Source organism: Diabrotica undecimpunctata, chromosome 3 (genome assembly GCF_040954645.1).
Source record: "Diabrotica undecimpunctata isolate CICGRU chromosome 3, icDiaUnde3, whole genome shotgun sequence".
NCBI lineage: Eukaryota > Metazoa > Arthropoda > Insecta > Coleoptera > Chrysomelidae > Diabrotica > Diabrotica undecimpunctata.
Genome location: NC_092805.1, coordinates 155791655 through 155816354, shown reverse-complemented (window position 1 = coordinate 155816354; position 24700 = coordinate 155791655). Strand labels below are relative to the sequence as shown.

Sequence of the window (24700 nt, the reverse complement as noted above, 5' to 3'; positions counted from 1 at the left end):
TAGCCTGTTTGTTTCAGCTTGTAGTGTGTTGAAGATGATTCTCTTTACTTTAGTTTTGCATGCTGTCCTTTCCTGGTTTTGGTATCATTATGATATGAGCCTTCTTCCATCGATTTGGGAAAAGCCTATATCTTAGCATCGCATTGACTCTATTTGTTATAAATACTATGGCTCTCGCGGGTAACTATTTCGGAGCCATATTTGTGATCTGGTTTGATTCAGGTGCTTTTCTTGAGGAACTATTTTTGATTTGTTCGTTCATCTACTCCGATGATGTTGAAGTGATGATTTCATTAGGTTCGTTGGGCCTTACTCTTTGTTCTTCGACCTCTATGAAGTATATATCTTTGTCTAGGTGATAGTTAAGTGTAACACTTTTTCTTCAAAGTCGACCTCATTACCTCGGCTTTATCTTCAATGGAGTAGACAATTCCATTCTCGCCGTGTATTGGGGGAATGGGTTTTCTGTCATTTCTATGTATTTATCCTCCATATCTTGGACGTGGTTGTTCCAGTTTTGACTACGGTGTTCTTTTTAGTGTAGTGCTATTTTAACCTCTCTATTTAGCCGATTTGTCTTGTTTTTGTCCACCTAGTTTCTTATTTTGCTGGCTCTGTTCTTTTTCTTATCTTGTTCTTTATATCCAGGGTTATATTTTTAAACCTCCCCACGTGTATTTCTACTTTCTCTTCTGTAGTGCTATTCCTGATGGCTTCCTGTATGATTTTCCCAAACTCTACGACTCTATCCTCTATTTCTTTTCAGTTGTTTGTCACTGAAACATTATTTATTCCAGTGCTCATAAGTTGTTTGTAGTTGGTTCACTTTATTTTCTATTTTATCCGTTTGATAGTACTTTCCTCTTTCCATCTTCCTAAGTTCCAGTAATATGGGCTTGTGGTCCGCTGTTCCTTCACCTAATGTTTGGATTTCTGTTTGGAGTTCTAGGTTTTTAGCGACTACAATGTCGATGTGGGTGGGAAGTCCGTTTTCTTAGTAGCGTATTGGTTCAGTGGGGCCCATTGCCATGATGTCGTGGCTGTTGCCTATATAGTTATTTAGTCGTCTTCCTTTTCTGAGAGCGATTTTTTCTAGGTGCCTGTTTGAAAACAACAATGTATAAACATTTTGAGTACAACAAATAGCAATTATTAATATTGTCGAGAGAAAGGGCGATGCGTACAGAAATGCGCATTAGGTTCAATCTAATAGCATGCGGTGACAGTTGATAGTCTTATAGTTTTATACTATAAATTCCACAAAGGAAGATCCAACCTCGCGCATGTGGTATGTCCCGACTGTATATGAAGAAGTGGACAGTGGCGTGATTATGCTTTTTATATAATTAACGGTACCAAACGGTTAACGCTGCGCTACTAACAGAGTGGATAATTATTATGTAAAAAAGGCGTTCGGATCGAATCGGTAGGAAAATAAGAATTTTCCCTGGCTCTTCGTAACTGCGCATTCTACAGTAGCTCTTTCGATGTTGTCTTTCTTCTTCCATTAACTTCAACGTTTCATTTTCGTCTATATTGTAGTGAAAATTAACAAAAATACATCATCGTTGGAATTTTTATTTTTTTCCTATTTATTTATTATTCTACAATTCTATTTATATTTCTATCTAGAGTTTTGTACATTTAATTTAAATTCCTATTATAATTTTTATTTTATTAAAATAATCTTAACAACAATAAATACTAATAATAAATACAGTACTGATTTTAGTAACACAGTTTTCTTTAAATATTCTTGTGCTGGCAGTCATCGTATCTTTTTACAAAAAAGTAAAAGTTAAAGCAGTTTATACTTTTGGTTTCAGTATCAAAGTTTCATAGGCATCCAAATTTAGGGATTTTCCGTCCACTTCATCTCTGTAAATAAAACAATCTGTCATAATATGCGGGAAGAAACTAGTGGTACATAAAAAGGTATCATTCATTGAATAAATGAATGTATTGAAACCAATAAACGTACAGAGATGCGATCATCATATCATTTGTTAGTTAGTTAGTTAGTAATTTGTATAACTTGTTAATTAATAAGTTGATTTTTAATGTGTAAAAGTAAAGACTAAAATAATTTTGCCGTTGAGTGGGATTAGTTTTCATAAATTTGACAATTGTTTGATAACTAAAAAGCTTTACTTATTAACCAAATTTCAGCTAAAAAATTTAATATGCCTAAAATAATGTAGTTAATCGATTTGTGGAGTAAAAAAGATCGATCAATTTTTGCGCAGGTTTCAACTAGTACTAATTAAATTATTTAATTAAAGGTAACATGTTCAGAAGCTCAAAGAACCTTTGAATCTCTGGAGTATCTCAGTGGAAAAACCATTAGGGATTAGAAAAATTAGAATAGTTTCTTGTATTCTATAAAGTCCAAGTAGAAATTTGAAATTGATATGGTTTAAAGAAGGAAAGTTCAAATTGATTGATTGTAAGGGATAAATAGCAAGGACAACGAAAAAAAAGAGAAGGTAAATGATACTTCACCTAGGTCAACCTTTTGACTGTTACTTAAAACATACTACAGTATTACCACTTACTTGAACATTTGCAAAAAGCCACTTACAAAATGTTTTTCAAACCTTTACAAAAAATATGACTTAAATCTAAAATGGATGTAATCAAGTGACCTTATAAGAGACTATTTCATCTTTTCAACAAGTTCTATATCTTGGTATGGATGCATTGAAGGGGAGATAGTCACTTCTGTAAAAAACGAGATTGTTGAAGGAATTTAACTTTTCTTTTGAAATTAGTTTAATCTGTGAATAATATTTGGATCGTTGACCGCTATTAGCTTATTAACGTTTATTCTATTCTATTATAATAGTTCTTAATCTTGATAAGAGTATGGAAAGCTGATAATTTGTATGACAAAGAGTAATTTGAAGATGAATGTATGACATGATCGGTCTGAGTAGGTTTCCTGTATCTATTAAATTGAATTAGTCATTGATTCTAGTGCCGATAAGTCTAAGAATTTTGAAGATTCTAGATCCTTAGTCAAATTAATATAAAGGTAAATTTGTTTTGATTTCAAAAACTAACAGAAACTTATGAACAAGTGACAAAAACTTATGAAAAACTGTAGTTGGGGAAGTTGAGAAATTGGAAATGTTTATTAATTATTTTACATTTTGTTCTAATTGGAGAATGAGCAGTAATAGGAAAACAAAACATACGATAATATATTTAAGATTGATAACAAATAATAAAAGACTGAGAAAAATTACAGAAATAATATAAATACATGAAAATTATGTTAAAAGCTACAAGATATGATGAAGAAACTTTGTATAAAACAAGAATAAACATACCTGTAACTCTAAAGAACATAATGTATATCAACTCTATGTATAATCTTATCCCTATTTTCATTTTACACGTTTAGTTTGATAACCACCGAGTTATAAAAATAAATAAGGTCACAAATTCATATACTCAAATACTTACCCAGCATTCCTTGAGGATTTACTACTGCTAATAACCACTTCGTAAGAACTTCCTCTATTAAGATTGATTCCTTTAATGGGTTCAGATCCAAAATTAAAAACAAGTTGAGCTTCATTTGATCCACCTTCATTATACCTAACAACTTGAAGAACATTCTGTGCTTCGTCTAAAGTTTTAACTTCGTATTCACTTTGACGCCATTGGGGTCGTAACCTCTGCAGCTTTTTGTATATACTTAAATGACTCTTTTCGTCTTTTAGTTGATCTTTCACATTACATTCAGCTTTCTTTGAACTGACGGGCAACCACGTCTTTTTTCCATCGGTAAATCCTGCAAATTCGCTATTGTCCCATTGGAGGGGTGTTCTTTCGAAATCCCTGGAGATTTTATAATAATCTGTACAGTTTTCTGCGTGGTCTAGACCTTGTGTTTCACAATTAACTTCTCCGTTTTCCATGCCGATTTCTTCTCCGTTGTAAGTAACTTGAATTCCCGGCAGGAAAGCAGATAACATATTTAAACAGTCCACTCTTTCTTTTCCGGCTTTGGTAGCAATTCTGTGGTTATCATGGTTTCCCAACTAGAAACAATTAAATAGTTTAATAATTAAATATTGAATATTATGCTTGCACTATATTGAAAATTTATAATAGTAGAAAAGCTAATTTATAATAGCAAATTATTGTTTTTTGCATAGTTGCCTTATAAAATGCAGGACTCTAACTAGACTAACAACAAAAAAAGTTAAAAAGTTTAGTAAAACATAAAAACGTCGACAAAAATCGCTCTTTTTAACGTGAACGTGATGTTATAGGGTTGGACCGCGTACACTACCTTGAGAAACTCCTGCCGAGACCGGATATAGATCAACCTTCACCATAATTATTTAGGAAGCATCTATCTATTATATATGGACGCCAGTTAATAAATCTTTTTCGTGCAATTTCTATTCTGGTTGAAATTTCCTCGTCACTTTCAACCCTACAGTCAATACAACTACCCAGATATCTAAAGTGTTCCACTTCTTCTTTGTCAACCATTTTCCATCCACTCGTGAATGTAGGTCTCTCCCAATTGCTTTCATCTTTCTCTATATTGCGCCAATCTAATCCACTGTTTGTTTGCCACTGCGCTTATGTCATCTACCCATCTTTTTTGAGGTCTTTCAATGCTTCTTGTTGTCGTCCTTGGTCTTCATTCTAGAATGCTTCGTGTCCACCTCTTGTCATTATATCGGGCTACGTGACCTGTCCAGCCCCATTTTATTTTTGTAATTTCTTCCACAATATCACTAATTTTCGTTCTACGTCTTATCTCGGTGTTTCTAATCTTGTCTCTCAGTGATATTCCAAGCATGAATCGTTCCATTGCTCTTTGCGTTGTTTCTAATTTTATAGCAGATTTTTTGGTAAGGGCTACTATCTCCAAGCCGTAGGTACAAACTGGTAGTATGCATGTGTTATACACCTTTTGCTTTAAGTTTACAGGAATGGAGGCGTTTTTCACGTTTGCCAAAAGCGCCCCATTACAGTTGTGTTCTTCTTTTAATTTCAGCATCTTGATTTGGTTTTCCCAGTTTGATGACATGACCTAGATATATCTAATGTTCAACATTTTCTATGGTATGATTTTGTATTGTTATATTTGTCTGGTCTCGGCTCAGTATTTTTGTTTTGTTGTAGTTCATTTTTAAGCCTACCGCTCCTGAAACTGCATTCAATTGTTGTAACATATCATTTACTTCCTAGATATTATCGGCTATTAAAACTATGTCATCTGAGAATTTCAAGTGCTGTTTAAGTAAGATCCGTCGACGTTGATACCCTTGTTGTTCCATTCTAGTTTCTTAAAAATGTCTTCTAGAGCAAGGGTAAATAGTTTGGGAGAGATGGTGTCTCCTTGTCTTACTCCCCGTTGTAGTCTTATGGGATTAGTTTTTGTGCTTTTGTTCCAGACTTTCCAGGATTTTGTTATCTAGTTTTAGTATTGAGTCCTTGATATTAATTTTCCCGACCACCATCGATTTTGTTTTCTTTGTGTTGATTGTTAAGCCCTTTTCGGTGCATTCGTCGTTTACAGCGTTTAACAGGGCTTGAAGGTCTTCTAGGCTCTCTGCCATTATGGCGGTGTGAACTGCGTATCTGACGCTATTAATAATTTCGCTACTTATTTTAACACCTTTGCGACGATTATTTAGAGCTATCTCAAAAACTGGTTCAGTGTGGCTATTAAACAACATCGGAGCCATAACATATCCCTGTCTGACACCACGCTAAATAGAAAATTTGTCTGAAACCTCTTGATCTACCTTAATACAAGCAGTCTGATTGTAGTTAAGATTTTTGAGTAATATAGTGTCCAGAGCAACTGAGTCCAAGCATTGAAATAGTAGAGTTTGTGGTAGTCTATCAAAGGCTTTTTCGAAATCTATAAAAAATACGTAAATATTTTTTCTGAAGTCAATGCTCTTTTGTAAGAGTATTCGCATACAAAAATATGATAGACCTTGTCAAATGCCTACTGTGTGATGTCTAGGAAGTCAGCTGTATTGTAGGACTTGTTTTCAAGGGCATCTCTAACTCTTCTATGACTATCCTATGTATTTGTTGGATGGTGTCATGTTTTTGTGTCAAAAGAAAAATTTGTAGTTTGATATTTATATTAAGTTATTTTCCAAGATAATATTGGTATGGTGAGACCTCATTTGCGTATTCGCTTGATTTTGTTGTTTTGGCTCCTTATTTATTTAAGCTACTTTCCACATGACAGAAAAGTAACCAATTTTTATAATACCCTTGAAAATATGCAGTGTTTGCCTGTTACCCTCTTCAGGTAAATTTCTTAGTATTAAACTTCTGATAAGATCATAACTGGGTGCTTTTTTTGTTTAATTTTGCAGCGACTTCTGTGATTTTACTAATTTTAGAATGAATTCTGTCCAGTATGTCTAAAATGGAGTTTTCGTCATCTGCATGAGCTTCTTTCTGAGGAGGTTTGAATAGAGACATAAGGTGTACAGCAAAAGTGCTTGATTTGTCTTTATCAATACCAACCCAACTACTATCGTCTTTTTTTATAAGAGTCTTAGTTTGTTGTTGGGATTTTAGTTTCCTTTTCAATTTTGTAGTGGTGAGTAGTCTTTATTTTTACTTACAGAAAGGTTTTCTAAAAATGTTTATACCAGCATCTTTGTATTCGTTTGGTGCTTCTTTGAGTTGTCATGTAGCTCTATTTAGATTTGTTTGGTCTATTTAGTTTCGAGTACTTTGTCATTTTTTTCTTAGATTACTTTTTTTATAAATCATATTGTTTATATAGTCTGGATATGAGCCTGGTTTTCATTTATATGAGATTTCTGGAGCAGCAGCCCAGGCAACTTTTTGAATTGATGTAGTTAGGTGTTGTATTGCATCCTCAACATCCTTTTGGATTTAAGTGACAAGTTCAAGTTAATTAAACTAATTCATTGAATATGTTCCCGTTTGTCAGTATGTTGGTTAATATTGCCGGTCTGTTAATGTGGCATACTTCCGTGTTTACACCTATGATCCGCTATTTTTCGCGCGTCAGTAGGTCAGTAGGTAGGTTGATCTGTGGATAGAGTGCTAAGATTACTGACCACGATACTTTTGAGTAGGGTTTGGCCACATGTGGTAAATAAATAAGAATAAATAAAATATTTAAATACTTTAAATGCTTACTTACCACCCAATTAGACGTGTATATTTTTGGAAGATTATCCACCCAAGAGTGTATCAATGAGGCAACATCACCAGCGGTGGAAGTCGTTTCCAATCCAAGCAACACAAAATTAAATGAGAAATGAGCTCCCAATTTTGATCCGTCTGCTGTACCATAATATGGTACGACATATTTTATATCAACAGCTGCTTCCGTCATGCAAATTCTAAAAATATTTAACAATAACTATATGTAGGGATGAATTATCCGATCAACAGGTTTTGTTAATTGTTTACATTTTAGGCACATTCACAGTTAAATAAAAAACGATACATTCTAAGCAGTTATTAACAAAACGTCAATTAATGTGTGTAGTTTTGTGTCTTATATAAATCAATGCCTTGATAGGTCCCTAGGCGAGAAGAGTGTCTCCCTGTTTTCCTAATATCGATGTAATCTTTTATTTTGATAGGGCATTTAGTTAAATTATAATAATGACTGTTTTATTCCTTTTGTGTCTGGTTGTATGACGATAAGTCTAAGCCAAAAAAAATGTGTGTAGTTAAGTGTGAAATATCTCATTAACACAATTTTGAGTTTCAACATCAAAAATAGATTTTTTGTATTCAGTCTGATTTGAGGAACCTGTTATTAAGTTACTTGTAAGAACCTGTACAAACTAAGTCATTAAAGTTAAAGTTAAGTCGTATTTACTCATTATAAATTTAAAATTAAATTTGAGTAAAAATTTTACACAGAAGTTATTTAATACTACAAGACGTCTGGTGATATTTTTGACTACAGTGGTTCAACAATGGTACCGATCAACAAACGTTCTTACTCTACAGTTTCTAAACAACAAAAAATTATAGTTTTTCCAAAAAATATTAATACATAATACTATAACCATAGAAGAATATTTTCTGTATCATTAACAACACTAATACAATCCAAAACCGTACTGCTCTCGTATCTCGCTCTCGAATCTCTAATGGTCGAGTTTGCATCTACCTTGTGGACAATTTTCATCTGCCAAAAGATTACATTACTTATTGTGGCCCGACTATTCTCCATCGTAATATTTTAAACTATTATCACCGATATATATCTAGACAAGAAGTAGGGTAAACTTTTCCATAGTAGGATGCGGTACATAGTGGGAATTTCACAATATTTTAGAAATTCAGGTGAGTGATCAGCTGAACATACATCACCTCCATATCGTCTTATTCTGTTTAAACCTAGCTACACCTTCTTTTTCTTCTTCCTATGCCGTCCCCATTAACGGAGGTTGGCGACCACATTTGTAAAAGTTTCTCTGTCTTTTGCAATGTGGAATAATTCGTTTACAGTCATGTTTGTCCAGTCTCGAATATTTCGCAGCCATGACTTCCTCTTTCTACCTATTCCCTTTTTGCCATCGACTCTACCCTGCATGATGACCTGCAGAAGACTATATTTATCATTCCTCAGTATGTGTTTAAGGTATGCAGTCTTGCGTACTTTTATTGTTCTCAACAATTTTTTGTCTCGACCCATCCTTCTCAGCACTTCCTCATTGGTGACCCTGGCAGTCCATGGAAATCTCAACATTCTCCAGTATATTCAAAGTTCAAAGGCTTCAAGCTTCTTAACTATTTGCGCTTTTAACGTCCATGTTTCTACCCCGTACGATAGTTGGGACCAGACGTAACATTCAACAAACCTCAGTCTCAGTGCAGTATTCAGATTTTTGTCACAGAACAATTGCTTGAATTTTAAGAACGATGCCCTTGCCATTTCTATTCGTACCCTGATCTCTTGGTCTGGATCTAATTTTGTGTTGATGTAAGCTCCCAGATATTTATATTTTGTCACTCTCTCTATATGCTGTCCACCAAGGGTTAGTTATTCATTATTTATTGGACTCTTTGATATTATCATAAATTTGGTCTTATCTGTGTTGATGTCAAGTCCCATTTGAATACAAAGACCACTTTGATAAAAATTTTTATCATTTGTATTTTGATGCACCATAAAATATTCTAAAATATGGTAAACATTTTCATTTTTTGCAGAACTGAATATTCGAGACATCCAAAATCCCAACTGTCAGCAGTTTTCGAAAAAAGTCTAGAGGATCATGAATATATGCAAGGTATATGCATTATGCAGTAGAAGATGTCTTAGAAAATCAAATGTCATTGATGAGTGCATCCAAAAAGCATGGTGTAAGCAAATCGGCTCTACAACGTAAAGTGAAGAAATTCAAATTAGCTAATGAAAAAAACACAAAATATTTTGAATATGGACAAAAAAAAGGTTTCAAAACAATATTTACAAGTAGAGAGGAACCGCTATTATGCGAGTACATAATTCAGGCTTGTGAAATATGCTCCGGCTTAACAATAATACGTACTCGTGAATTGACTTATAAGTATGCCATTACTAATAATAAAACGGTGCCTAGAGCTTGGCACGAGAAGAAACGAGCTGGAGTCGAATGGTTGCATAATTGTAGGAAACGACACACTGTGTTATCGCTTCGAAAACCAGAAGCAACTAGCCTTGGTAGGTAATAACGAAACTTAATATCCAGTCCAACCAAATATACAATGTACATAAACCCGGGAAGGTACTTGCTAGCATTAAACAAAAACAAATTGGAAAAGTGAGAAGCGCTGAAAGGGGCACATTAATAACAATGTGCACTGCAATATGCGCTAATGAGACTTTTGTGCCTCCATTCTTTGTATTTCCGAGGAAAATTTTTAAGCCTTTCATTCTTACTGGGGCCCCTTTAAGATCAGATGGTGCAGCATCTTACTTTGGTTGGATGACGAGAGTCAATTTTTTAAAGTATATAGACCTTTTTATCAATCATATGCGATGCAGTAAAGAATTTCCAGTTCTATTAATTCTTGACAACTATAAGAGCCATATTACGATATTCGTGTGCTAAATCTGTGTAAAGATAATGGGATTATTTTATTGACATTGCCACACTATTACCTCTCTGTCCATTTAAAAGCTATTATAACCGAGGAGTTAATGACTAGATGTTAACTCATTCTGCGATACCTATGAGCATTTATGATGTTTGTATTGTTAACCACGACATGTCAGTCCAATTAATGGCCCATCCAGTATAATGACCCCTCAGCAAATTAGGCCAGATGCCAAAGCTGCTTTTAAGCAAAACCTTAGGAAAAGCAGAAAGAAGCTACAGTCAGCAATTATAACAGATACTCCCATAAAAAATGCCATAGAGGAACAGCATAAAGAAAGATTAACTAAAAGAACACTTTCAGAAGAGAAAAAGCAGAAGGCTAAAAAAGTTAAAAGTCAAGTTTTTAATGGCGAAATTAATTCGAACAGTGATGTTAGTGAAGAGATTTGCAACGATTCTAGCGATTTAGAAAGCTTCACATCAGAAAATCAAGATTTTTCTATTTAAAATCAGGACTACGTTTTAATAAGATACACGACCAAAAAACTGTTAAAGGTAAGTGGAGAATATAACATATCTTTCATGAAGAGAATCGTGGCCCGAAAATTTGTTTTCCCTGACAAACCCGATGCAGATACCGTAGGAGCAGAAGATATTTTACTAAAGCCGCTATTTCCTGCCATTAGTGGAAGTGCAGCTAGGGCTGCTCGCTAGTTTGTGTTCCCTGTGAATTTTTTCGAATTTAAAATAAAGTAAAAGTGATTTAAATTAAAAATTTCACTATGGACCACTATGAGTCCCATAATGGACCATATAGTGGTTCATAGTGGAACGAATGGTCCATGGTGGGAGTTGTTGAATAATATTTATTATAAATAAAAATTTACTTGAATTTATTATTAGTTTGCTTCCTTACATCCATACCCATGCATAGGTACTCTTACTATAATTTACAAACGCTTAATCAACGTGCTATACACTAAAAAAATCGTCCAACTATGGACCAGTTTACCTTATACGCCTTAAGCCTTAATTAAATACAACAATACAATGGCAAGATACCTGATTATAAAGATAAATGGGGACCACATATTCACAGGATAGATTATCGAAGACTGCCCAGAAAATACTCAATAATTAATTAAAATACATGAAAAAAATAGGGAGATATCAAAAAAAACTGTCATACTACGGATTGTACTACTAATTGTAAAGGCAAAGATGGATATCTGTATCGCAAAGACGTATGCGGCTAATATTGCATTGTAGTATTATGATTGTATTTTGTATTCAATGTGTCTGTTGTACATTAATATTTACTTTGTTTGTGAAGTATTCTTGGATATTTCGTCGATGTGACTTCTCCATTCGTAGACCAAATCATAACTTTCTGGTTGGTTTCTTGTAAAAATGTGATCCAAGTAGTCATATTCATTTGGAGCCGCGTTAGGATCATAGGTTCTTGGTTCATTAGTTAGGTTTTTGGCCTCCACTAAATGAGGCACAGCATCAATTCTTACTCCATCAACTCCGTATTCTTCCAGCCAGTAGTTGAGAATATCCTAAAGAAATATTTATAGATATTAAAATCAAAATAAATATGCCCTGAATATTTTTACATAATAATACTATACTATAAGGTCATTACATCTGTAGAAAATAATATTTATTACTAAAGTTGTCAGAAAGGAAAATGTCACTGAAACTTTAAAAATTATATGAACAAGCTGTGCAATTTTTTATTAAGTCCTATCGACAAAAATCAAAATGCGTTTTAAAGACGAAGAGTGCAGATTTTGTATGCAGTTTTTTTTTATGCAAATCAGTTGTTATGTGTTAAATAAATAAACGTTGCACGATTTTTGCCATTTTTATGACTCTCATAAGATCAATAGTTATTTATGTACCAAGGGTATTTACCACTGGCGACTTACAAACCATCGGGCCAGAGGCCCTCGGGTTTGTAACATGCCCTCTGGGCATAAACATCTATTAATACCCGCGGTGCGTACAAACTTTTATATCGTCCGTGTTATGTTGCTACGCTACGGAAATGCTGTCAAACGTATCAAACTAAAACCGTGAAAATGCAAGATATTTTTGAGATCCCTAACCAAATTTAAAAAAAGAAGCGGAAAAAGCTACGCAAATGTCACTACAACACAAGTCGAGTACGACAAGGAATATGAAAAATTACAGCACTGGATGACAGAAAACCATGTAGAACACTAGTGAAACTGTGCTACTGTATACTTTGCCGATCTCGCCGAAACATTTTCTCTGAGTTCCCTGTGGTCCAAATATTCAATGGTAAAGAATACTTTAATCGTAAATAAGTATATTAACATTACCAATTACCATAAATTGAAAGAATATTTGAAGCAAGGCTCGAAAGGCTACCAGCTAAAAAAGTCTAGAGTCTTCTCTAAAGAAAATGTTTTAAAATTTATTCACGAAGCACCGACCTGTGTCGGACTTCGGCAATTCTTCTGGCAGAAGCTGGGGCCAGTATGACCACGTTGAAGTGCCATGGTGGGTGGAAGAGTACGTCGGTTACTAAAAGATATTTAGAGGACAGCATATCTTTAAAGAATGAGGTTTCAAGAATGCTAGCAGGCATATCTTCTGGATGTGGGGTTTCCTTATAGAAACTTGACACACAAGCTATGAAACATGAGTCAACGTTTGCCGCGGGTAATCTTAGTATCACCGGATCCTTTTAGAATTGCCACTTTTATGTGAATTCTAAATAATGTTTTAAAATGTTGTTAAATAAAGATTTTTCTAATAATTTTTTCTAATCTTTACGCCCGTGCGGGCCATAAAGTACACTATAACGTAGTTGGTAACTAAGCATTAAAAACACAATAATAAACTAGTATGACATAAAAACATTTATTAGTTTCATTGACCGGTCACCATGGAATTTCCATTTTTAAAACCTAATTTTTGAAATCTATAGTATATTTGGGTTATAAGTTTTGGAAACAAATGTGAGGTATTTGAAATATGCTTAAACAGCGCTGAATTTTATTTATCTCATGAGAATCATAAAAAATGGAAAAATTCGCCCAAGGTTTATTTATTGAACAAATTTATAGAAACTGACTTCATTTACGGCAAAATGTAGAAATTTCATACGAAAGCTGTACTCATCACCTTTAAACTGCATTTTAATTTTTGACGATAGGAGGCTCTGATCAAGAAATATCAAGTTTTTACCGGCGAGTTGATACAACATTTATTAAAAATTGATTTCGCGCGCATAACTGATATTGAACATCGCCAATCGCTTCAAGAGTTGTTTGCTGAGAAAACTGTTCATTCTACACAAAAATTGCTAATAAACATCTTTACCCGTTTCTTAGTAAATCGATTTTTACTCCTACGAGGGGGAATTTTAGGGGGAAACCGTTCTTATGATTAATAGAGGTCAAATCTCTGACGATTGGACTAAGAATAGAATATACATATCATTTAAGTATTGTTAATTCTAGGCCGATATTGAAACGTTGCCTTGGAAGTTTAATTGCGTTTTTAATTTCTTTTTTGGTCTTTTTCATTTACTGTGGCTACCAACAAAAAAATTAAATAAAATAGTCGACCGATTACTTAAAAAACTTTAAAAGAATGATAATAAACTAAAAATTTATAAATTGTCTCACCATAAATATAATAAAACCCATATTTCTAAATGTAAGAATAATTTTAGTTAAATATACATACCCTCATTTCTTTTCGGACTTTATCGTTAAAGAAGTTCAGATCCGGTTGCTGTTTAAAGAATTGGTGAAGATAAAATTTATTTCTTTTGTCACTCCATTCCCAGACAGAATTTTTAAAGACACTGATCTATGGAATAAAAAAAAAATAAAATTAAATACAACATAACTTTTTTATTTGTATTAACTACTGCAAAACTTATAGCATAATTTTTTTCCCTTAAATATCGAATTAAATTTATTTGATACGCTCCTGTCTGATGGCGTTACAGTGACCCAAAGCTATTTGCTTCTCAAGATTTTTGCAGAATCGGCTGAAAACAAAAATGGCAAGGTGGTTGTCGAATTTGACCTCGCCTAATTACCTTTTAATTTATATAAGTTTCCACAAAAATTTGAATACCGGCATTTTAAGGTTCAATTTTAAGATACCAGGCAGGGAAGACTGGAATAAAGGTGTACCCATACAAGCTGCTGCTACCTGGTACACGGATGGCTCAAAAACATCGGAGGGTGTGGGAGCCGGCATAGTAGGGACAAATCAAGGGATACATTTTCCGGTAAGTATATCTAAGGATGTGACAGTTTTCCAGGCGGAAATAGCTGCAATCCATCACTGCGTGGAAGAAATAGAAAGGCAGGAAAGAACGTTCTGTTCAGTTTCCATCTTCACAGATAGTTAGGCAGCGCTTAAGGCACTCAATTCTGTAGAGGTCAATTCTAAGCTAGTATGGGATTGCGTGTGTGCCCTAAATAAACTTGGAGACCGTAGCAAGGTTACGGTAGCCTGGGTACCGGGGCAGGAGGGTCATAAGGGCAATGAAAAAGCAGATGAAATGGCCAAACAAGGCTCATCATTGCCATTCATTGGACCGGAACCCCTCTGCGGAGTTGCTAAATCAGTAACAAGAACGGCTACAAGGAAGTGGGTAGCTCGCAAATCTCTGGAATGGTGGAGGAATTCACCAGGACAAAGACAGGCGAAACAGTTCATTACAGAACATTCGCCAAAATTTACGGCAGACCTAATAAGCAAAGACAGGAAAACAGTCAAGGTCATAGTAGGTCTTCTAACAGGGCACTGTAAGCTGAATAGGCACTTGAAGCTGATGGGATTATCAGATGATGACCTGTGCAGATTCTGTCACCTCGAAGAAGAAACAGCAGAGCACATTTTATGTCAGTGTGACAGTCTGGCAAATGTGCGGTTCTTTGCATTAGGAGAAGAAAATCCACCTGCAAATAGCTACATGGAAGGTACAGTCTCGAAGCTACTAGACTTTATAAAAAGGGTCAGGCTAGAGAATGTTATCTAGGACTAGAGGACCGCAATAGATCTGAAAAGGTCGCAGTGGAATAGGCCGAAAGGCCACCTCTCTTAATCTAATCTAATCTAATCTAAGGTTCAATTTCGTATCCAAGGAACGCAAGAGAGATACCCTAATAGTCACGTTGTTATATCTGGTACGACAATGTATGATGTTGGCCCAATGAAGATGGTCATAGCTAGCGATCAAAGAAGAGAGGAAGAGCAGTGGAGGGAGTAGACGAGTGAACATCGTTTTCGTAAGAGTTTTGAAAAACCGGCAAAGTTTTTCTTAATTTCATATGTGTGGTGAGAAGGTGATTTGAGCTTAAAATGCAGTATGGCAATTTTTGTAATGTAAGTTAATCACTGTTTGTTGTAAGCTTTATCATGTGTCAAGGGATTTGATAAAAGCGTCTTGAGGGCTAAGTAAGCCGATATTGTTTTAAGTAGAAAATAAGTACTGAGATCAATTTTTTTTGCTGAAGATACCAGTATTACCTGGAGGAACTCTAATATTGCAACTCTTCATGCAACTATAACTTCTGATCTTCTTAAAATAAAAACCTGGTCCGACTCTAATTTACTCTCTTTTAACGTGGATAAGACAGTAGCATTATCCTATAAAGGAGCTCTTCAACCCTTGCTTCTTAATAACAGAAAGATCAGTATCGTTGAGTCTGTGAAATTTCTTTGTACTTTTATAGACATCAACCTTAAATAGTCCCTTCATATCGATTTGTTAAGTAAAAAACTAGATTCAGCCTACTGTGTAATAAAATCTGTTTCAAAGGAAATCAATTTAGCATCTTTTAAAATAACATATATTAATATTTTTCTTTGTTTGAGTCTCATCTTCGATATGACCTTCTTTTCTTCCTTTTTGGGGTTCTAGTACACTTGCCCAATCTCATGTTATTTAAATTTAAAATTTAAATTACGAAAAAGAGCAATACGCTATCTTTTTGGCCTCAGTAGAATAACACATTGTAAAAGCTACTTCAAAAATCACTGAATTTTAACTCTTGTGATCCTCGAAACATGTTGCCTCAATTTAACTCTAATAAAAGCTACCTAAGATTGTGAGAATTGACCATCTCCCATACATCAGTATTACGGACTCACATTGGCAATCTTTTCATCATTTCTTAATCATAATGTTTTTAATGAATCAAATCTTATATTGTTTTTCCTTTGATTTGTGATTTATAATCCAAATAACTGTTATATGTTAAAATAAAAACTGTAAACTTTATATTAACCTAGACAGAATAGAATAAAAAAAATGGAGAGGAAAAATAAATATTTACCCAATTATTTGGCGGTTCTGTTTTTAATCCATCCTTGCCATCTACCCAAAGAAAATAGTCCTCATAACCTTCTTCGCCATTTTCGGATTTTTTAAACCACTCGTGCTGATCGCTGGTATGATTGGGTACATAATCTAAAACAACCTTTAATCCTCGGGAATGCGCTCCTTCTACAAGCCTAACGAAAGTTTTTAAGTCACCAAATAGTGGATTAATATCTCTAAAATCGCTGATGTCGTATCCTTCATCAACCAGTGGCGATTTATAGATTGGTGATAGCCATATTCCCGTGACTCCAAGATCTTGTAAATAATCTAGTTTTTGGATAATTCCTACAAACACAAAATGTTAATAAAAGGTAACACTACATCGTGGCACAAATAAATATTACAGATGCTAAATAGTAAAGCAGTTTAAGCTGAAGATAATAAAATTATGAAAACGCTGTGACAAAGTATTTTAAAATATGGCAATGTTGTCAGCTCAAATGCAAAAAATATATGAAAAAGCTAATATAAAATGCCACTGTAATTTGGTAGATAATCATATAACACTGATAACTATGTTTTCAAAACTCCACAAAATTTATTATAAAATCTTATCACTACAGCTGCTTCGGCAGCTTGTTGATATTTTGCCTGTATATGTAATCGAGCAGAAGGTACTGGGTTTCTTCTCTGTTGGTGGAAATACTAATTTCAGGGCTTTCTTGTGTAGTTTTTGATTTAAAATTTTATTAATTGTTTGTTAGTTGTACCCATGTTTACTGGCATTTGCTTAATGATATTCAATTCTGTCTCAAAGTTGTATTCTGGCAGCGGAATTTCAGTTATTCTATGTAATATGCTATGATAGGCTGCCAGTTTGCCAAAACATAGCTAAATACCTAAAAAGAAAGGTATAACACCAGCTTTTAGAACAAACAACAACTTATGAATATATTAAAAACCAAAACAACCAAAATGAAAAGCACTTACACAGTAGTATATACAAACTTAAATGTGGCGACTGTCCAAAATCTTACATCGGTCAAACTGGTACAACTTTTAAAAAACATATAGCAGAACATAAAAGGGATTTTAATAATAGAAAAACAGATTCTACATACGCACTTCACCTTCTAGATCATAATCATTCTTTTAATGACGAATTTCAAATTCTTCACATCCAAAATAAAGGCCTTAAGCTATCTTTATTAGAATCTATAGACATTAACAAATTAAAAAAACACATACCTAATCCTGAATGACCAACTTGAGACAAACAGTTCTTCCCTCCTCAACCTATTTCGTTAGAGACTATAAAGTATAAACACATACCAAAAATAGATCACTTGAGAAAGGCACTCTGCCGAAACAGCTGTAGTGATAAGATTTTGTAATAAATTTTGTGGAAATTTTGATAACCAAAGTTTTCAGTGTTCTATTGTTATATAAAATAAATTTCCATCAAGTAGCGGTCGAATCCATTACTTAAATTGGTAGATATTCAGTTAATGTCGTTTTAGCACTATTATTAAAAATAGTAGGACGGGTAGGTGCTTTAGACACCAGACTCCGTAAAACGCAAGAATATTCCAAATAAAAATATATTCAAATAAGTTACAAAAATAAAATTTACTTATATACAATGTGTATAATTTACTTCTATACAAAAGGCAAGCATTTGTAAATAAAATCAACGGGGTTGTGGTCCTACGTAGATTCCGCTGAAAAAGGAATATTAGCGGCACTAGGATGGGAAACCGATGATTTTGGTCAATACCTAAAAACCAAGAGAACGATTGATGACTACTCAGCCGAGGCTAGAGGTGGGACAGAGCCGGTCGATCAATACTCGACACAGACGAGGAACGGAAGCGATCGATCAATTGCTAAATGGCAATTGATCTCTAGTAGTTCCAGGAACTTTGTTGTTCTTTGTTTCTTTTAAAGCGCATACAACTTCTACTGTCAATATGGAAGGATTGTCTCCTTTTCCTATTGGTTGGCTGTCATCTGGTCTGTTGCCTGCAAATAATCGTAGAGGGTATTTTTTCCAAAACAACAAATAGTATAAGCAAAAACAGCATTCTTCAGGGTGGAACGCAATTTTGAAAACCAACACATAATTAAAACTAAATGTCGTCTACTAAAATGCTATATATTCACAGTTCTGCTCTAATAGTTAGAGTCATGGACGTTAAAGCTATAAATCGGTACATCGGAGTTATCCTGGGTCTACTGATTTACAAATATGGAAATCTACCGCAGAATTGGGAAGAAATAAGAAATTCTGATGACAATCAAACCTCAAAAGTTAGAATACCTAGGACATATAGCAAAAATTAAAAACGTTACGAACTTTTCCAACGATACTGAAATATGGCGTTAAGCCAGGTGATGACTTATCAACAACACTTTTTATTCTAACCTTTGAAGCTATTATCAGAAAACTAGATGTGAACAATTGTATTAATATAAGATCTACTCAAATATGCGCATGTGTGGATGGATGTTCCCATAATAAGCCGCAATAGAAGGGCATTAAGTGACAAAGTGATTTGAAACGTAAATCCGCTGCATTTGGTCTACATATAAATGAGAGGAAAACAAAATATATGGAGTGCCCAAAGTCGAATCGACCTAAGAATCTGAAAGTAGACAACCATACCTACTAAGTTACTGAATCGTGAGTATAAGCTTAAAATCTACAAAACAGTAATTAGACCAATGGTCACATATGAATCTGAAATATCGACCCTTTCAACGACTGATATCAATCAATTGAGAATATTGTACATATTGTAGATCGCAGAATATTGTAGATATTTGGACCAATCCATTGTAGCGATCGTTCGTGGAGAACACAAACGAACTATGAGCTGGATGAATTAATGCAGAGCACAGATATCATTAGGTATGTAATGTTACAAAGACTAAACTAACTTGACCACTTAGAAAAAATGCCAGATAACCGAGCTGTGAAAGTAAACCAGAGGTGGAAACCCCAAGGAAATAAGACAAGAGGAAGGCCACTAAAAGGTGGATAGACAATGTAGAGGAAGATATTAAAACCTTGAACATCAGGTAGTGGCAAAGGAAAATATCTTACAAACAGAATGGAAAAATGTTGTTAAGTAGACCAAGACCGACAAAGGGCTGTAGCGCCATAAAAAGAAGAAGAAGATTAGACCATTAAAAACTTAAAATTAACATTGAAATAGAGATATGATTAAAAAGGTATTCAGTACATGATGTGTCAGATCTGATCTGTTGGAAAGACAATTGTCGAGGAAAAATTATAAGACATAAACGTAAAAGGAGCAAAAGCAAAATTGTATATATATTCAGTTGTTATTATCTAACTAAAATTTATGTGAGTGTAACACTAAAATATTAAAAAAGAAAGAAAAATTACACTACATAAAATTATACAAAAAATTCAGCATGTTCCTTAAATTAAAAGAAAAAACAAAAAACAGAACCAAAAATATTTTTAGCAACAGTTCCAGTTATTTGGTGGAGGGTACCCATGTTATTTCTATATATTTCTTATTATCTTATGATTAAAATCGCTAAGGTCCAATCTGCTCATTTTGCTTCTTTTTGTGGTGTAGGCCCGACAGCTCGTCGGATCATGACGTAAGAGTACTTGTTAAAAAAAAAAAAGGAGATGGCAAGTATGGTTTTCATTAAAAAAATATGGCAGCATTGCCAAAGAGACTAGAGACTATGTCGTATCTTTTTTTTATTGATCAGATTTTAACGTACAAGGTGTCAAACGAAGGGAAATTTGATACAGGATAACAGAGTAGAAACGAACATGGTACTATATCGTATCTTCGTTATTATTGGTCTGCTTTTGATGTATCAATACATCGAAATAAAAAAGTTAAAGAAGGTGGTATGCCATAAAGACCTTACACTCATTCTGAGATTATATCCAAACCATCGAAAGTACCTAGCATATCACTGTTATTAATACAGACTACTACCGCTACAGAAGTCGATCCATTGCTACACATAAGCGGCAAACTGGTGAATGTCCTTTACATGGCCTCTCATCAAGCGTTCAGTTACTAAGACAATCTGAAAAATCGATCAAATCTTCTTCTCGTCACCTGTCAGCTACAACCTGTCGGCTACAACATCTTCTTTAGAAATGATATTTTAAACTGTTTTCGAAACTACTTTAAACCTTAAGTGATCGCTACGACGTAAAAAGTACGCTATTCTTATTTAAAAGGTCATAACTTTAAATCCAGATGTTTAATAGACAAGGTCATTCCTGTATCCTCCTACCACACATTCTTCTATATTAGACTTTAGTGTAAATCTTCCTCACTACAAATTTAGTACGAGAATTGACGTCATTGTTGATGCGTGTTTGGGAAAGTATATACTATTTCTTTTCATATTCTTATTATTAATATTTTTCTGTTACGGTACTGTAATTGGCCTGTAAAAAATATATATAAAAAAATATATTGCTTCCTGTAAAATTGTTAAACTGGCCATCTCATGTATTATGTTTTAAGTACGGAGAATTTGACTTCTCTTTTGTATTCTGTGTCACAAATGTGCACACAAGTGTACGGTTTCGTATTACGGTCTCAATTAACTTAAATTATCGCATTCTAAATCACAATACAATAGGGTGATTTATTGATGTACCCTCTTCTACCCAACGGCGAAAAGATTCTTTTCTGACCTGCAATCTCAAGACACTTCATCTCGAGACAGCGAACCAAACGGACCTAGTGAGTGTGACAGGTTCTTGCCATCGAGCGTCGGCGAGCGCCCCGACGCGGTACCAACGAGATTTCCTTGGCTACGACTCCAATATTTCAAAGGGTAAGTCTATATTCTTTGTACAAACATCAATAATGAGTAAGACCAGTTAATTTCTTAATTTATTTATAGTTGTGTTTGCTATTTGTCGCTAATTTATTCACAAACAAAATATTACATTTTTACTTTATAATTATTTATCTATTATCATTTAACCAGCGACCTCTTAAGTTTTATACAAAACAATGCGTGTTACTAAGTGGTGCATAAAGTACGCCAAGCGGCTATGTAAGTAACAATAATTTGTTGGTTATCGGAGCAAATAATTAAGTAAAAGTATAGTTTATTATGCTGTAATTATTTATTTTAGGTCTAAATTACCATACAATTATTGGAAAAAACTTACTAGCGATGAGTTAGAGGAGATAGCCAAAAAAATAATAGAAGAATCTGATAATTAAGACATGGGTGGTATTGATGCGTCCGATGAATTTATTGAATACAGTGACCATGATTTCACTTCAGAGCAGGAAGGTGATAAAGAAGTATTTAAAAGAGTATGTGATCGTCAAATGAACGCAGAAGAAGAAAAGTACCTACGTTTACAAGTTGCGACGGAAACATGCGAACTTACGAACAGCTGTAAGAAGAAATTGAAATTAGATGTGGAGTGAGACAGGGATGCGTATTGTCGCCAATTCTTTTTAATGCCTACTCCGAAAAGGTCCTGAAAAAGCTCTTAAGGGTGAAACAGCTGGAATAAAGGTAAATGGAGTTCCCATTAACAACATTAGATATGCGGACGACACTGTGATCTTTGCCGAAAACATTGAAGATCTTCAGAGACTGGTGACCAGAATAGCAGAGTATGGAAAAGAGTATGGTGTACAAAGACAAAATTCATGAAAATATCGAAAACTCAAAGAAATAACGAGAATCTTCTAATAAACGGAACCAACGTCGAACAAGTGAACAAAGATGCATACCTGGGAACAATAATTAACTTCACAAATGATTACAATCAGGAGATCAAAATAAGAATAGAAAAGGCTAGAGCAAATTTCAACAAAATGAGAAGAGTGGTATGTACCAGGGATTTAAAACTGGAACTAAGAGTTAGATTGGCGAGGTGCTATGTTTTTTCGACTTTATTTTATGGAATGGAATCTTGGACCTTGAATGCGACATTAATAAAAAAACTGGAATCATTCGAGCTGTGGGTGTACAGAAGAATTCTGAAAATATCATGGACAGAACACGTCACAAACAAAAAAGTTCTGGGGAGGATGAACAAAGAAATGGAAATTTTAAATACAATAAAAACAAGAAAATTAGAATATCTCGGACATATTACACGTGGAGAGAAATACACCTTGCTCCAACTGATTATGCAGGGAAAGATCCAAGGAAAGAGAAGCATAGGGAGGCGTAGAATATCATGGCTGCGCAACCTGAGAGAGTGGTACAGATGTACATCAAATGAACTTTTCAGAGCAGCTGTCTGAAAAGTCCGAATAGCTATGATGATTGCTGACCTCCGCCGCGGAGATGGCACTTGAAGAAGAAGTAATTTTTTACATAAAATATGTGTTTATTTATTCCTATATATTTAGGAAATGTAGAGTGTTAACTTAAATACTTCATTATTTTTGTCTGGCGTACAAAGCACGCCAAGCGACCACTTCTGTAAAAAATATTCTAGCGACCACTTAAGGTTTAAATTCAACTATTCCATAAATAACTAAGCAATCAACTGCGTTGATCAAGAAGTTTTATGAAGGATAAAAATTGTGGGGTACAGCTAAGTGCACATTCTCTAATACATTAATAAAACAGTTAATACCCTCTATTCAAATTCAAAATAAAAATTTGGAATATTCATTAATTTTCAGTTACATATTTATATATCGTATGCTGACACTTCAAACGCTCCAAAAAAAGAGCATTCATTGCTCTATATGTACACAAAATCTTAAATGTGCTTACCTTCCAAATCTCCTATTCCATCTCCATCACTGTCCTTAAATGATTTTGGATAAATTTGGTAAAACGTAGCCGTTTTCCACCAATCATTGTCTTCCCCCACGCTTCGTGCATGAACTATGCTCGCAGCTAATAAAGCTGAAAGTAATAAACTGCACCTGAACATAATTTTACACTTTATCTAAAAATTTACGCAGTGGTTGAGCTTTTGAAACTTTATTTATATCCATCCAGTATATTGTTTAAAAAATTAAGAAATTTTATCTTTGACGTTGTTGACTATTAATTTGATAAGTGGTTTAGGGTCGAAAACTATTTGTTAATTTTAAGCAGGTCTATATTAGTGATCTTCCAAGCAATTGACACTGAATTTTTTTTAAGTGGAGATACTTATATAAGTTTAGCCTTGAACAATAAATAGTTGAACGTTATACAGGGTGTTACGATATATATATATATATATATATATATATATATATATATATATATATATATATATATATATATATATATATATATAATTGTCACAATATATACGCCTTTAGGAATTAATACTCAGGGCTTTTTGAAACAGCTGGAAAAGTTAGTGGACTATCTTTTTTGGCGGTTGGCGATATTTGGTGGCTATAGAAGAAGATTTTAATATCGAGGTGTGCCTAAGATCTAAGGACAATTTTGATTTTTGTTCATTAATTATTTATTATAGTTGTATATGTAGAATTACAGAGTATACAATATTTAATTTAACTAGTAAATCAGGCATTGATAATTATATAACAAATTTTGAGATTTGTGATATACGAATACATAACTTCCTAATCTTTGCATGGTAAACTTAAATTATTGTAGCTTTCAAAATAGCAGCAAAGAATATTCTCAAATCATATCTGTGACAAATTGTATTTTTTCGGATCTGGTTTTTATGAATTTTCTTCTGCAACTAGGTACCCACTCGTTTTTATATATTCATTATGAGGCCCACTTGGTGTACTCCTTTTCTAGTTTTCTAAGAATATAGTCTATATCACTCTCGTCTTCAGCTAGAATGGATTGGTCGTCAGCGAAGTATCTCTTGTACAATCTCTCGTCTTTAATTGGGATACCCATATTATAGCACTTTATAGAAATTTCGCTAGTTAATTTGTTTCCAGTTGTAATGTTTAGTGTAATATTTTTGTAAAACTGTTCTATTGCTTTTATATTTTTCCTGTTTATTCCCTGCTTTTCTATTGTTATCCAGAGCCTTAAAAGTGGTACAATATCGTATGCCTTTGTCAGATCTATAAATACTATATGGGTGAAAGGTTGTGGGCTAATCTTTTCTTAATATTTTGCTTTAAAAAATGTACTGTCTGTACAGGATCTGTCTACACAAAAATCATTTTGTTCTTCTACGTCTGTCATCTCTTTTCAATTTTATTTTTTATTATTTTTCCATAGAGTCTTAAGAGTGAATTTATGACACTTAGCTCCCTGTTGTTTTTTCTGTCTTCTTTTTTCTATCTTCTTTTTTATGGATGTCCTTTTG

At 33.9% G+C, this 24700-nt stretch overlaps 1 protein-coding gene across 1 annotated transcript; it reads right to left on the bottom strand.

The window, feature by feature from the left end:
* Nucleotides 1–1560: 1560 nt before the first annotated feature.
* Nucleotides 1561–23541, bottom strand: LOC140437634 (maltase A2-like). The gene is made up of 7 exons (XM_072527256.1): nucleotides 23176–23541; nucleotides 16418–16749; nucleotides 13806–13931; nucleotides 11400–11641; nucleotides 7175–7376; nucleotides 3469–4049; nucleotides 1561–1878 (listed from the first exon to the last, which is right to left on the bottom strand). The coding sequence occupies exons 1-7, from the start codon at nucleotides 23336–23338 to the stop codon at nucleotides 1809–1811; spliced, it is 1716 nt and encodes a 571-aa protein (XP_072383357.1). The 5' UTR covers nucleotides 23339–23541; the 3' UTR covers nucleotides 1561–1808.
* Between the last annotated feature and the right edge of the window lie 1159 nt (nucleotides 23542–24700).

Excerpts from the sequence above, each read along its gene's own strand:
- LOC140437634 (XM_072527256.1), bottom strand. The coding sequence starts at position 23,338 with ATGTTCAGGTGCAGTTTATTACTTTCAGCTTTATTAGCTGCGAGCATA. Across the intron at positions 13,932-16,417 it reads CAGAACCGCCAAATAATTGG|ATCAGTGTCTTTAAAAATTC; the intron begins GTAAATATTTAT and ends TTTATTCCATAG. Across the intron at positions 11,642-13,805 it reads AAGTCCGAAAAGAAATGAGG|GATATTCTCAACTACTGGCT; the intron begins GTATGTATATTT and ends ATATTTCTTTAG.